Source organism: Megalops cyprinoides, chromosome 2 (genome assembly GCF_013368585.1).
Source record: "Megalops cyprinoides isolate fMegCyp1 chromosome 2, fMegCyp1.pri, whole genome shotgun sequence".
Taxonomy (NCBI): Eukaryota; Metazoa; Chordata; class Actinopteri; order Elopiformes; family Megalopidae; genus Megalops; species Megalops cyprinoides.
The window spans coordinates 32,961,793-32,977,081 of NC_050584.1; the positions used below are offsets into that span (position 1 = coordinate 32,961,793).

At 42.1% G+C, this 15,289-nt stretch overlaps 1 protein-coding gene across 1 annotated transcript; it reads left to right on the forward strand.

The window, feature by feature from the left end:
- The first annotated feature begins 3,051 nt into the window (after window positions 1-3,051).
- boka (BCL2 family apoptosis regulator BOK a) lies at window positions 3,052-12,989 on the forward strand. The gene is made up of 6 exons (XM_036522087.1): window positions 3,052-3,488; window positions 4,007-4,364; window positions 5,640-5,768; window positions 9,039-9,202; window positions 11,334-11,643; window positions 12,920-12,989. The coding sequence occupies exons 2-5, from the start codon at window positions 4,133-4,135 to the stop codon at window positions 11,457-11,459; spliced, it is 651 nt and encodes a 216-aa protein (XP_036377980.1). The 5' UTR covers window positions 3,052-3,488; window positions 4,007-4,132; the 3' UTR covers window positions 11,460-11,643; window positions 12,920-12,989.
- Window positions 12,990-15,289: the final 2,300 nt, after the last annotated feature.

Here is a 15,289-nt window from a genome sequence, read left to right on the forward strand (position 1 = left end):
AAGTTGGACTAGTTTGCAGCAGGCTCCCTTTTAGTGTCAACAACAACAAAGAGCGACATTGAAGTGTGGCTTGGCCTGGACTTCCCCTACGCCCACAAGCTTGCCCTCAGTTCTGCTCTGTTTCTCCTCTACTGATGTTGTGAACAAAGCATTGATGGTCAGGCTGGTCTTTCTGTGGGAAATTAATTGAAGCCTAGCTTGTCTTCCCTCTCAGTCTGCATTCTGCCTTTGTTTATTGCAGGGACGTTTTCTGTTCTCAACATGAAATTACATACAGTATTTAAAATTCCAGGAGGTAAATGATCAAAGGAAAAATTGATTTCTTTTAATGCTCCACTGTTGTGTGACTAATTGAACTAATTGCATATTATCAGCCCTTGTGTATGATACAATAATACAAAAAAATCCAGTTTGAGACTAACAATTAATTACAGTGTTTCACCTTATATTAATTTCATTTTATCCTTTGTTGTTTACGAACACTGCTATATGAAATTTCCTGGTGTTTACATATGCATTATAAACTTTCCTACACACCGAGGTGACACCTCCTTTCCCTGACATATAGTGTAGCACTAATGAAAATGTATTCATAATAAACTGACGACCAAATGCCACCAACTGATTATATTTTTAATGGCATAGATTTGAAAGAATGTAGATTCCAAAGATGAATAACAGCACTCTATTAGCATCTTTTTGTACCCACTCAAAAATTAAATTCAGATTCCAAAATTCCATGGTTGCTGTTATGAGAAAATACGATCCCTCGCCACTCGCATATATTGTATATACTTTATGATTGATATAGTTGAACATGGCTAAAATTTATACCATCACTCTGTGCATGTATTTCAGCCTCTGTGCTTCCAGTCTGGTCATAGCACTTCACATTCTATGTCAAAAGTTTGCATGATAAGTCAAAAGGGTGCTGTTAGTGTTGGCATGTGATAAGCCTGCATGTGCTATTTTTAATTTATCACTTGGGTGGTTAAGAAAACTCTCCTCTTCCAAAGATAATACACAATTTTCATGGGCCGCAGAGGCTCCACTGGATATTTTTAACAAAGAAAGAGGCAAACAGGGGAAACTGCCCCCCTCATGTCACTTTCTGTTGGAACTCTAAAACTGAGAGGATTTACCATGCCAAAAATGTTATTTTTAGCAATTTTGTTAAAAAATATGTACAACTTCATTCTGCAATTTTCTGTAAAATACTACTTTTAGATAGCTCTTCAGTTCTAGGATTCTTTAAATGTACCATTTCAGTAGGAATTCAAGAATCTGTAACACACCACACATGATGTGTTTATTTGTGCTCTTCTTTTATAAATAGTAATGTGAGACTGAGTGACATCCTTAAACTACCCTATTATACTTTCTTAAAAAGAAGCCACCGTTGTCTGAAGTCTCTTAAGCATGCTTTATTTGTATACAATGTTTGAATATCCCTTTTTAACCCCAGTTCTTTCTATTCCATTTGTCTCATCTATTTTTTTTCCGTGTACCATGTTTTAATTCATTGCATTTTTGTTGTAAATATGTCTTTTTGTATATGGTGTAATGATTTGTAATCAGTGGAAAGAGCAATACAATTTTAGTACTAAATGCAATGGAAATATTAGACCACTTGACACTGTTTAGGGCTATGCCACATCCAGCCATTAAACAGAAAAAAAACTATGGCTTTCTTAGGTTAAGTATATACAGTTAACCCTTTAATCCCTGCATTGGCTGCACCATGCTAAATATGCAACAGCTTTAGTAACCAAAATATCCTTTTGTGGATGTGGGAAGCTTTTTCACTATTGCTTTGACCACACCAGCATGTACCTTATCAACATAATGAACAACACAAATGCCTTGTTTTGCACACAATCAAAACAAAGCTTTGGAGCAAGTAAATTTTTGCATCATACACACTTTTGTTTTCCGGATATGCTACACTTTATATTTGCAAAAAAAACAAACAAACGTACTGTGTCATCTCAAATTAGACCATATGTGGACCATTTTGAAGATGTTTTGTACATGCATGAAGATTCTACTTTGAACAGTGGCTTCCATTCTCAGCAATACCTTTACTTTTTGTGCAATGGTGACAGCTGAACTGGGAACTCAGTTGTGACACACCTGCATCCACTCTGATATGAAAGACATGTTACAAAGAAGGAGCTATGAAAAGGTGCAGCCTCACATAATCTGGGAGATGGGGACCCCTGTGGTGGCCCCATGGTGTTTGCTGGGAATTGTCTGCAAACAATATTAATAAAGATTGTGAAGATAATAGAACACTGTGAGCTGTAAGCCATGTTCTGTGTGCTGTGCTGTGAAGATGTTATGTATTGTATGCTGGAATACTATAATACTTGTCCTGTTTTTGTAGTAGAAATGTCAGGTCTACTTAGATGCTAAGAGTCCCCTTCTTTCAATATCCAGAGTGACATTATTAACAAAATGTGGCGCAGCATTACATTTGTAAATTCGTAACTGGAAAAGAGCAGCAGTTTGGAGCAGATTTGGCTTGCAACAAGGCTGATGGTTTATGTCACACATGGGACATTGCAGTTGGGCTCCTGAGCAAGGTGCTTAGTGTGATTTTCTGGACTGGGTGCCCTGTAATATGTTGTTGAATCGTTGAAAAACTTCGTTGTTTCAGTAACTGTATATTGCATACCACTGTCATGCAATCACTGGGGCCCTCCGTAAGATTAAAAATGGTCATGCGTGCCTTTGACTGCAGACGTTTGACCATGAAAGGGAATTCTGCACCATCAGCTTTAGTTTAAATATTTTATTATGAAGTTACCATCACGCGTCATATACTGTACAATTCTGGTCAATGTTAAATTCACATTCGCGTTCAAAGGTCGTACTTCACACAGTTCAATCAAGCAGCTGTATATTTTTTTACTTAAATTCATCTAATAACTAATGAGTGTGAGAATACCTATAAACTCAGTTGAAGTCACAGTAGTGTAGGCGGAGCAACAATGAACATGTTACTATCGTTATCTCCGCCTCTGCAATAAGCTGAGTGATTTTCCTTAGAAGGAAACTTAGCTGAAAGTAGTCGTCTTTCTGAATGCTGGCAGTGGTGTGGTTGGCAACCAAATTTAGTAGCGCAAATCAACAAATTATACAACCTTCAAGGCAATGTAACGACAATGGAAAACGGGTGGTCCGCGCGCTTTGTCCTTACGGAAACGCAGAGTTTGTAAACGAAATATCAACCACACGCGGAGCTATTATTAGGTGACGAGGCTAAATTTAGTGATTCCAATACACGATGGCTTAATTTCGTGCATTGAGTGGTAGCTTTTCTTGTCTGGAATATTTTTTGTAATTCTATGAACACATTATCTTTTAGGCGCTTTTTGTACTGAAAAGAGGTGTTATTAAAACTGAAAATGTGAGCGCGACCTGGCCAGTAAGCCCTCAGGGGTCGGAGTGGCGCCTGTCAATTATAGAGTGGGCAACTCAAAAAGGTAAGCGATTGAGCTACACGGTTTCACAGACTTACATCTACTCCTTTTTATTTATTCGAAACATGTTATCTTGGGATCAACGCACCGTTTGCACGTATAATGTGAAGACCACCTGCGTTTACCTCATCACTGCAAGAAAAGTCCAACAGCATTATCAATTAATGAACACATTACTAACGAACCTTTTACGCGCGTCTGCAGTAATATCAGGTTGTGTCGGGCAGTAGCATTTCTTTTCTAGTAGTTGTGTCGGGCAGTAGCATTTCTAGTTATCTCCATACACATACATATTGCGGTGTGCGTTTTTAAAACTATATTGTTATATTAATAATCGAACTTGTGTTTTACCATCTGAGTTTTAGTAATCTACTGGTTGAAGATTGTGTAGTGTTGTGCTGATGCATTTATGTATTGAGAGTAATTGAATTGTAGTGGGGTAAAATTCAGTAATACAAGGGAAAGTGTGTTTATTATTTTCTTAGTCTGGAGGCTAACGCAGATTCCTCTATATTATGCAGGGAGATCTAGCTCTGTGAGGGAAACGCCCTCTTTGTAGGGGGAAGAGACGGCTTGACAGAGAAGACCATACACGGTGATCAGGGTGGAGGTTTGTGGCTGGCAGTTTGTTGGTTGAATGACCGCTTATGGGGGGTATGGAGATGTTGCGCCGATCTTCAGTGTTCGCAGCTGAAGTGATGGAGGTGTTTGACCGCTCCCCCACGGACAAAGAACTGGTTTCGCAGGCCAAGGCCCTGTGCAGGGACTACATCCATTCTAGGCTGAACAGGGCTGGTATTGGCTGGTCCAAACCCGAGCAGGGCCAGACCGCTTCGGGAGGACCGCTAGGAGAGGTCTCCTCCGTTCTCCTCTGGTTAGGTAAGACTTTGAATATATGTACTAGTACACTAAAAAACAGTATAAGTAAACACAAAATTAGTCTCTCTCTCTCTCCCCCCCCCTCCCCTGCTTTGTTTTTTTTTTGTAGCTCTTTCGAACTGTTTTCAAGGTAACGTGTAGACTTGCATATTCTCAACATTATAATCTAATATTGTTTTTTGTAAACAACCAATGAAAGTTTTGTCTAATATATTTGTATTGGCGCACTTTGGATAATACATATGTAATTTATTTAGACTATGTTTAAATACAATCCAGACGTGAAGAATGCACTTGCTCGCACCATGCTACAGATTATCACTTCAAGGCTTTGTGAAGATGCCTTCTGATGAGAGGCTAGTTTAAAGGCATGTAGCAAACTCATTTCTACTTCCCCTGGCATTCAGTACCAGTGCCTTGCATAATGAGCGATTGTGCAAGACCTCCTGATGTCATCTTCATTATTTTTTCACCCGTCACTGTGAGAAATGCTATTGCTTTTGTTCTAATTGACAGTTGTAATCAGCTGAAACACTCATTGCCCAACACGAAGGTTGTTACATTATTGCTAGAGGCATGTAATGAGCAATGCTTATTGAGTGCAGCATGAGGTCTGTGTCTGCATCTGCCTTCAGGTATGTTGTGGTGATTACAGTTTCATATCATGTGGTGGATGCTTTTAAACCAGAGCATTTACAAAAAATGCGTGCATAGTGCGTAAATAAAGATGCATACAAGACAGCACGTACAGGACACAACTAACCGCGTCTGAACATGTGTCGGTCATAGAGTGGTGTGATAACTACAGCGTACATGTGTTAATAAATAAAGTGCAATATAGCTATATAACATACCTAGCATTATGGTATTATGCATGGATAGGGGAACATGTGTGTATACGTGTGTACAAAGAACTGTTAATATGTTAGAGATTGTATTTGTAACAAGGATGAAACATGTTTTGTTTGAAACGTGTTTTATGACTTGATTGTACGTTGAAATCAATGGTTTAATTGTTGATTAAGGGCCTGAAGCCAGGTTGTGATGCAATAATAGTGATGTGAAAAAGTCAGTAATTAGTCATTAACATTAGTAGTGCATACATAGTGGAGTTGTATGGAAAGGTAAGCAGTGCCTAATTAACTTAAAATTTGCTGTAGATGTACCACATGTGTTTTGTGGATCCTGCATCAGTGGATCTTTAACAGAGGTGTGTTTGCAAAGGAATGGTAGCACTTCACTGGCCTGTTCCCCCCTGGGCTCTCTGTACTGCAGGTGATGAGTTGGAGTACCTGCGGCCTAATGTATACCGCAACGTGGCACGACAGCTCAACATAACGGTGGCCTCTGAGAGTGTGGTGTCGGACGCTTTCCTGGCTGTGGCCTCAGAAATCTTCTCCACCGGTAAGGCTATATGGGAGAAGCCTTCTGTAGTTGAAGACAGGAAGATAAACTTGACCAGTAATTCCGAGCAAGGGGGTATGTGTGCCCCTTTAATTGTTGAGTCATCTCTGTGTGCTTGAGGTCACATCTAGCCTTGTTTCTAAATGTACAACTTTTTGTAGAGTAAATGCAAGTGTAGCTTTCTTTACCCTTTAGTATGCACTACTCTGAATCGCCTGATGTGGGAAAAAAAACAGTCTGTTTTGTTTGTATTAGTAAGACCTTATTGTGGTTAAGCAGATCTAGCATCACTGAGGTTCAAACTCATAATTGGAGAGGGGTTTGGTTATTTGAAAATCATGGCAGTTATGGGTTTTTTTTTTTGCTCAAAGCCTATTGCTTGAAACAATAGTAGTCACCCTCTTGCATGTCCTTGTTCGAGAGAGATCAGAGTGCAACTGAATGACAAAACGGCAAAAGCAGCTACAGATCAGTGGATGGTCTGCCGTGTACCAGTGCTGAGGATTTCCCTAAAATGTCTGATTTATTGTAAGTGAAAAACTCAGTTCCAGGGTAGAGAGAGATCCAGTTATGACTTTTTCATATACACATTTAGACTAAACTGTAATGTATTCAAGAGGACATCCGGGGAGAATTTCAAAAGCACCATGTGATTTCTGCTGTGTAAACATGCACTGGGCACTGAGGACCCTAGGAAAAATGATTGACTTCTGGAGCCCTAGGCCTTGTATTTGCATGCTGGGGACAGGGGTGCTGAATAACCTTCCCCTTAGGGGTCCACTGGTGCCTCAAGAATCAGTGAACCCCCACGTCCAGCAATGATGTCTTTTTTCACTCCTCCCACTTCTGTTGTCTTGTACATGCAGTCTTACTCCAGCTGTACTGTTCGGTTGGAAGAGAATTGAAGTTAAAAGGCAGTGCCCCCCCCCATACATAGAAAGCACAGGGCTACCAAACACCGTTGTTTCACTCTTCAAAAGCCTGCAGCTGATAGGCCAGGACCAGATTTCAAAATGAAATCTTATCCTAGCTGCACTAGCTGCTGATGGGAGAGTTTTGCTAAAGTTTTTTGTCTTCACCTTGTCTCTGTCTTTGCTTATGAATCAGCAGTGGTGTTCATATCATGTCATGCCTAGTGTACATGTGACATTGCTGTAGTGTGCAGTTGTCCAATGGGACGGCATAAGTTCACCACTGGCAGAAGTATATGAGAACAAAATATAGAAGTTGGAGGTTCCCCCAATGGTGACTGGCTGTTCTCTGTCAGCCGTGACTATGGTAGTTGTGACACAAGAGAAGTTGGTAGCAGAAGTAGCAATAACCGAAATCTTAGTTATCAAAATGGAAAAATATAAAATGTGACTTTAAATGATGGTTAGATATACAGAACATGATAGTAGATGATTACACATGCAGACATGCAAACTGGATACACTTTCTCCATTACTTTGACATATGTTTCAAAGTTTCTCTTATCATTCAGATGATTTGAGTAAATGTGCCCACAAATCGTGGAGGTCCTCTGTCTGTCTCAGATGTGAGAGCAGCGTTGGTTAGGGCTGTGCGGCTCTGTAGGCCGGTGCCCTGACCCATTTAGACGCACGGCCCAGAGAGAGCCAAGCGGAACCTGTTGCTGTGCCCACCCTCTCCCCGCCCCCCCTCCCTGCACGCTCTCTGCAGAGGAAGCCGTGGGAGGCAGCAGGTTTCACTTCACTGCAACCGCAGTGTTTACATCTGGCCCTCGGTCCGTCCCCGTGCCGGGAACTCCCGCCCACTCATCCTCCAGTTATGTCGCTCCTACTGCAGGGTGCTCTTTCCTCCTCTCTGGGGTCTGTCCTGAAGGGTTCCGGATTCCTGTCATTCTGAAGTATGGGTTCCCTTCAGCAGAGTCAGATACAGGGAGAGCCTGACATTCCAGAAGGCTAGAGTGCGTGGGTGGGGCCTGGTGCCCCTCCTCTCATCCAGATTGCTGCTTTCCGCTGGGGACGCGGGTGGCACTACTGTGGCAGAGTGACTGTAAGGGCCATCCCCATATCTACCCATAGGCATTTCCCAGGAATTGCAAATGGCTGCAAATCGAAAATGGTTCCCTGAAGTGGATCCCCTCCAAAACCATAGAAATGTCCTGCTACAGAAATACATGTCTCTGGAAAAATGGAATTCTACTACAGAACAGCACATCTCAAGGAATGAGACTGCCCTGCATGAACGTCTTCTTATCTTTGTCTAGCCTCCATACGATACATGGTAAATTGAATAAAAAGGTTATATGAAACAAGCGCATAAATTTGATGAGGGTCTGCTGTCTGTGGAAGTGAGGGGGCCCATATATGGAATAATGTTACAGGCTAGTAGTGTGCCTCCGTTTTAAAGCTGTGATATCGGGATTTGTCAGTATTTTCATGGTCTCCCTGGGAAACAGCTGCTGGCAGCCGAATGCCTGCCCACTCCTTTAGCTCTAAAGCTCTGCTCAAGTTCCCGTAAAGAAGGGACTCCAGAAAAAGGGATGCAGCCTGTCAGCTCTGCCTCGGATCACACAGACAGCCAGGGAACGCCAGCCCAAGACTTAGTCATGCACACTGTAACCAGCAGCAGAGCCCACTAACACATTGAAATCACTGACCTCATGCGATTACAATGAGCCCAAATTCCTCTGCAGTCAGAGTGCAGTTGAATTGCTTTATTGGGCTATAGCCTTGTGGTGTGTTATGCAACCGGGATACTCTGTTGTACGACATGGAGGCACTGAGGGGGGATGTGTGCAGAGGATGATTTGGCAATGCTGAAGCAATGTTACAGCAATTCTTTAGGTAGGGAATTGGAAATCTTGGCCTTTGTTCCCCTGTAGTGAGCTCTGTTTGTGCCTTGTTTACACAAAGACGCTCATCACACTGTGTCAGTTTGCAGAATGCTTTCCATCTCTCTCTCTGAGTGAAACTTAATTTCAGCCTCAAGTGTGAATTTACCATGATTTGGACACAGAAGATGTGTAAACTAAAATCAATTTTTTGTATGCATCATAGCTGTCTATTATAAAAACAGCAAGTGTATCAGGGCCTCCAGCTGCTGAAGAGAATGGCTTGCTCCCACTCTTGTTGCTGGGAGAGTACACAGGTTAATCAGGTTAATTTGATCTCATATGCTGACAGTTAGCTTGTGTATTGACCATGTTTTGCAGACTTGCTGGTCTTCCTGTGTGTGTGTGTGTGTGTGTGAGAGAGGAGGCATGGAAAGGTTGCGGTGTAATAGTGCGACTCTTCCTGTCCTCAGGTGTCACGTGGGGGAAGGTGGTGTCGCTGTATGCGGTGGCGGGTGCCCTGGCGGTGGACTGCGTGCGGCATGGCCACCCCGCCATGGTCCACACCATCGTGGACTGCCTGGGCGAATTTGTGCGCAAGAGCCTGGCCTCTTGGCTGAAGAGGAGAGGTGGCTGGGTGAGAATGCTACTGTTGCTGTGGGAATGTATCTCCCTAACTACAGTAGGTTGCTAATGTTGGGGTATCCCCATTTGGGAGCAGGGAGTGTGGAGTGGGCAGTGAGGCCAGCTCGACCAGTTGTGCCGTGGGAATGTTTATCCTACAGGCACAGGGCATGGAGGCTACAGTCAGCTGGTCTGCTTACATATACAGTATGTGCAGGACAGCGCTTTAAGTTGGGGAATATAAAGGTTCAGGTTCAAATGGGCCGTCAGAGTCTGTGCTGACTACCAGTGTTGCAGATCCTTGGCTCGCGTGTGCTGGTCTTTTGGCCAGCCTAATGTGTGCAGGAGATGTCTGTGTTATTCCAGTTGAGGCACACAGCTCTTTGAGCAGTCCAGAAAAATCCTGTTTTGCCACACGCCAGGCTGCTGTGTCCCCAGAGGCATGGCCTTGACCTCCGCCCTTGTTTATTTTTGTTTACAACATTTGAATACCCACATGCACTCCCCGCCTTTGATATTTCCTTCAGAGGGACCCATTGAAAAGACTTCAAAACATATAACTGGCTACAAGAACCTTTTTTTTTTTTTTTTTTTTTTACAAAACTTGTCGTTGATTTGTCCAGATAGTTGGTCATTCCTCCTAAGTTGATTACTGTGGCTCCTCCAACCAATCGAACAGGATGGCTCCCTCTGAAGTCCATGGCATTTACAGTGTCTCTGGGGACCAGGCCTGACTTAGTGGGTTTAAATGGCCTGAAAACCACTTCTCTGATCTCCAAGCTCCGAGATCCAGTGCTGCTGGCATTATTTATTTTATTATCACAACACGGGCCTTTCTCATACAGTCTATCCTGCATTCTTGTGTATAGTAGTTATTTATAGACATAAACCCTAAATCGAATTGTGGCAGCCAGTGAAATACCTGAACAGTAAGAGTCTTATTGAAGGTTTGATGAAAGCACAGAGAGCACAATCTAATTAGCTATTAAAAAGTGAAGCACCTGGCAGGGTGCCCTTTGTCACGTCAGTGTATTCCACTCCACAGATGCAGTTGGGCAGCGAACAAAGGCCCCTCCACAGAAAGGCTGAAATAGCCTATTTGGAGCCATCAGGCAGAGTAATTAAAACCCTGGATTAAAGACTACGCAGTCACTCAACAGATTTTCTTACTGCCGTTTGTAAAGAACCAGCTCTCCTCCTGCCAGGACTGGCTTAGGCAGAAGGGCATATCAATATGGTGAACTCTGCGGGGTGCAGCAAGTTGTCTCATGGGTCTGCTCTTCAAAATACCTCTTTGACAGTTTTTTTGTTCTTTGATTTGTCATGAAAAATGAAACCATGGGAAACCCCTTGCAACCAGAAAACTACTCAGACATTCTCCTGTACTTCATGAGATTCTTGACTGAAAATTTTATGTCTGTCACTGCAATGGCAGGGATATGGCCTCCATATAAACCTCTCTCATTTGGTACATTTATAAGCACATGTGACTGCCAAGCATTTTATGATCATATTTGAGGTTACTCTCAAGAGAATTTGCAGTAGAGTCTCCAGTATACTCTAAATAAGCACTGTCCATCTAAAGCATGTACTTTCCATGTGATGGGAAAACTTCTCTAGTCCTGACAGCAGGTCTGTCTGCATCCTTACTCTACTATTCTATTGCTCGGTGTTTTTTTTTTTTTTTTTACCTTTAGTCAGCAGTGTGTCATGAAATATGTTCCATGTTAGAATTTTAGCTTTGTCCTTGAAGTCACGTACTTGCATCCCGTTAGCATTTCCTCCTTGTTTACTGAATGCCCTCAACACTGTGAAAGTTGAATGCTAGATAATTGATTAGATGCATAACTCAGACTTTTCAAACCTCTGTTGTGAATGTGCAGAAAAGGGACACAAAAATGACCTAGAATACAGCTGATAAGTATAGGCAGATGCACACTGTTGGTGCTACAAGTCAATGGTGGTTAGTATTAACAACATGAGCTTGGTCTTTTATAATTTGCTCTAGCATGTATTTAGGAACTTGGTCAAAGGAATCCCTTGAATTTGTCATATTGCAACCATTGCCATATGGGCAATGTTAGTATTCATCATAGTCGTGTGGATTTGTTAATATTTGAATGTGGCCTCTTTTCCTCTCATAGGCGGACATCACAAAGTGCGTGGTGAACACTGACCCCAGCTTCCGCTCTCATTGGCTAGTGTCTGCCATCTGCACCTGTGGCCATTTCCTGAAGGCAGTGGTCTTCTACCTCCTGCGGGAACGGTGAGGGCGTGGCAGCGGTGATGAGTGATGCAAACTGGCCCCGCCCCTCTCCAAAGAACCCTACCCATCACCACCACTCTGAATAACAGTCTACGCCTGCAGCAGCTCACACTAACAACGGGGTCCCTGCAGTCTTGCACACGAGCTACTCACCCAGCTTCCTGCCATTACCTGGAACATCAACATATGTTAGTCATCATTTTGTTTTTGTCTTCCTCTCCTGGGTTTTCATATTATTGGACCCGACTTGTTTAACTTTCTCTGTCAGAGATGGAAGTTAATATGCTGCATGCTCAGACCTCTCACAGTGCTTCCCAGGTAGCCCACTGAGGAGGCACCTATGAGTGGCTTTGTTCCCAGAAGTTGATTATGCTGCCGGGTGAGGCTGATAACAATGACCTTGAGAACTTGGATTTGGAAGAGCAACTGCAGTTTGGTTTACCCTGAAGTTACCCCTGATGACTCTTACTGTGGATTTACATGATTATTATTATGGGTGAAGTGATATAAGGAGGGATCCAGTGAAATTTAGATGGGAGCTTTTGCTCATCTGTGTTAAAGGGGGGCTCAGTGAACTCCTGAATGAGACAGTCATGGGAATGTTGGTGGTTGTATACTGTGGCCTGGGAGACTGCACTGTACCTGTACATGTAATACACTACAGTCCACTCTACCACTGTCTCACTTACACCTAAGGACCTGTGCAGATGGCTTGACTGATGAATGCTATTTTGTGTTTTTAAATTTTATTTTATACTGTGAATAACTATGCAGAGCCACACACAACTGGTATACTCCATAGAGAATCTCCAATAAAGTATGTATTTTAAATGTCTTAAATTACTGTTTATTTGTGGTATTTTGTCTCATTACATTTGTATCAACTGTTGTAGGCATTTCTATGGTGGTTCATGTAGGTTAAAAAGAGATAATTTTAATAACTTTCTATTTTGCAGTGCATTTTTGCAAAATCCTTAAGTAGCTGCTTAGATGCTTAAAATTACATTGTGTTATTTTGAATTTGGTACATCAGCCAAAGAAATAGGGAATATTTAATTTGTGGTTTTTGGTACTTATAACATGCTTTTTCAGCAACAGTAACTTTTTGATTATGTCTTTTAAATGCAGAGGTTACCCTCACTGAATTCCTGTTGTAAAAAGTATATCCCATTGTCCTTAATGGCACAGTAAAAGTTCAACAACAAACGTGACAACTTCTAAACATGAGCATCAGTTTCATTCCAAATGAATGCAGTCTGAATGATATTACTACAATATCTCCTTTGTTTACGTAGATGTGACGTTTGCCCATGTCACAAATTCATATTCCTTGGATTAGTTAAATACACTTTAACAGTTCTTGAAAATTAAACTAAAGTGGTTGAAAGATTTTTTCTTGACTTTTAAATACTATATGGCTACATAGCTTTAAATCTTCCCTTTTGTGCTTTGTCATTGATTTAGGCACAAAGCAGATTGGAGTACAGTGTGTGAGATGAATCTTAAGAAGGCCTACTTGATATTTCACATAATGGTGAGCATTTAAAAAAATCCTACTTTATTCAGTGAACTGGCTTGACGGTTCTCTTTATTAGCTTGTAAATTACACCAGTGAAAGCTGAATGATTGTTAGAATCATGAAAAGTGAGGTGGAAAAATCTCCTTGTTCTTTTCTCTTGTCTAGACAGGGACCAACTGATAAAATGAACTGCTACCGTGCTGCAGGAATACTGTCAAGGAATTCATCTGGGGGGAAAAAAATCAACACCAAATCTACTTCATGTGAGAACAACCCAGGGATCACAAAGAAACATAGAATTAGACAGAAAAAACCAACCAAAACCATTCTGGCCCAAATCCTACATCTGTAGTGTGGTAAGTTTCACTCAAGTATTGAGTATCTTAAAAAAGAAAATTAAAAAACCCCCAGAAGACTAAGAATTCAATATTGATGTAAATGCTGTTGTAATTTTTCTACTCACACATGCAGGTAATAAATTTATAAGAGGATTGATTCAGGTGAAAGGCAGCTTTGCTGTGCCTTCAGTGGAAAGAATTTTATGTGCCTTCCTCCTAAGGAGGATAGCAAAATCATTGCTATGGAAACCCTTGACAGTCGTCAGCGTAAGCTTCTCTGGTATGCCCCCAAATTAATACACCAGGCAATTCAGCATGAAGATAGCCCACATAGACAAGCTCATTGCAAGAAGGGTATTTTGTAGTAGTGAAGATTGGGAGTGTACTCATGCTACAATGTATGAGTACACATGACTTAATTCATGGAGGTCCTATGTTGGTTTTAAAATTAAAGTGTATTTGAGGAAAAATAAGTAAATGCAGCTTCAAGGATGTCGAAGGAAATGTCTGTGGTGGAAAGAAGCTCAGGCAACTGTGAAGTGAAAAGAGGTGACATGAGAAGATGACTTAACAGGAGGGGATGTACAGTACAACATAGTAGAAAAATATGAAAAGTTCAGTTGTCAGGTTGATGCCAAAGTTGAAGAGTCAGTGACCCAGTGAGTTGAACCAATCACATTGTGTTGCTATAGAGAGCACAGTGGTTTGCTTCTTGAGTCAGCAACTGACAGCTCACCTGACAGCTCCACCCATCATGGGGTTTGAGATGCCTGGCTGTCCTACCACTTGATTTAATTGATGGACTGTGTTGCACTGCTTTGCCACGTTAAAATGAAATACAAAAAATTAATATCAGTCCCTTACAAAGAGCTTACAAATGGGTCTTTTCAGAAGAATCTTTGAGATGTAAGAAATTGTTAATAAAACAAGTTTGAAATCCTCATTACTACCTTCTGTCAGCAAACTTGGTTTCTCCACACAACCTTCGAGGGATATCCACAGGGCTAAAGCAAGCCACATATCTTGAACACTTTAGAAATGTAAATCTTCGACTTGCACTAAACAACATATACACTACGCTACAAGTTCACGCTACAGTGATATTATATCATGAAAGTAGGGCATTTAAGAAGAAGCATGCAATGGTGATTTCCTCATCTCAAGCAATTTATTGAAACATAAGCCCACAACAGTGGTGGGTATACCACAACAAAAAATGTCAATGTCTCAATAACTTGTCATGTGCCCTTGAGCATCAATTACAGCTTGACAACGACGTCTCATGCTGTTCACAAGTTGACTTATTGTCTGCTGAGGCATGGCATCCCACTCTTCTTGAAGGGCGGCCCTCAGGTCATTGAGGTTCTGGGGTACAGAGTTACGAGCCTCTACACGGCAACTCAGCTGATCCCATAGGTTTTCTATGGGATTCAGGTCTGGAGAAAGTGCAGGCCACTCCATTTGAGGTATCCCAGTCTCCAGCAGCCATTCCCTAATGATGCTGGAGCATTGTTGTCCATGAAGATGAAATTAGGCCTGTGTTGTTCATGCAGGGGCACAATGACTGGATTAATGATGTTATTCAGGTAGTATGGGCTTGTCACTGTACCATTCACAAAGTGTAGGGCAGTTCTGTATTGACTAGACACACCTGCCCACACTGTAACACCACCACCACCAAAGGCTCGTCTGGTGACAACAGTGGCTGATGCATAGCGCTCTCCTTGACGTCTCCAACATCATTGGCGGCCATCATTTCTGCTCAACGTGAATCGACTTTCATCAGAGAACAGCACTGAGGCCCACTGGTCCCTCGTCCAGCGTAAATGCTCCCTGGCCCATGCAAGATGATGCCTGGTGGTGTGGTCAGGTACCCTTGCAGGTCGTCTAGCACGCAGACCACGCTGATGTAAACGGTTTTCGAATGGTCTGACGTGACACTTGGGTGCCTCTCACCTCCCTTAAATGTGCCTGGAG

Excerpts from the sequence above, each read along its gene's own strand:
- boka (XM_036522087.1), top strand. The coding sequence starts at position 4,133 with ATGGGGGGTATGGAGATGTTGCGCCGATCTTCAGTGTTCGCAGCTGAA. Across the intron at positions 5,769-9,038 it reads CTCAGAAATCTTCTCCACCG|GTGTCACGTGGGGGAAGGTG; the intron begins GTAAGGCTATAT and ends TCCTGTCCTCAG. Across the intron at positions 9,203-11,333 it reads TGAAGAGGAGAGGTGGCTGG|GCGGACATCACAAAGTGCGT; the intron begins GTGAGAATGCTA and ends TTCCTCTCATAG.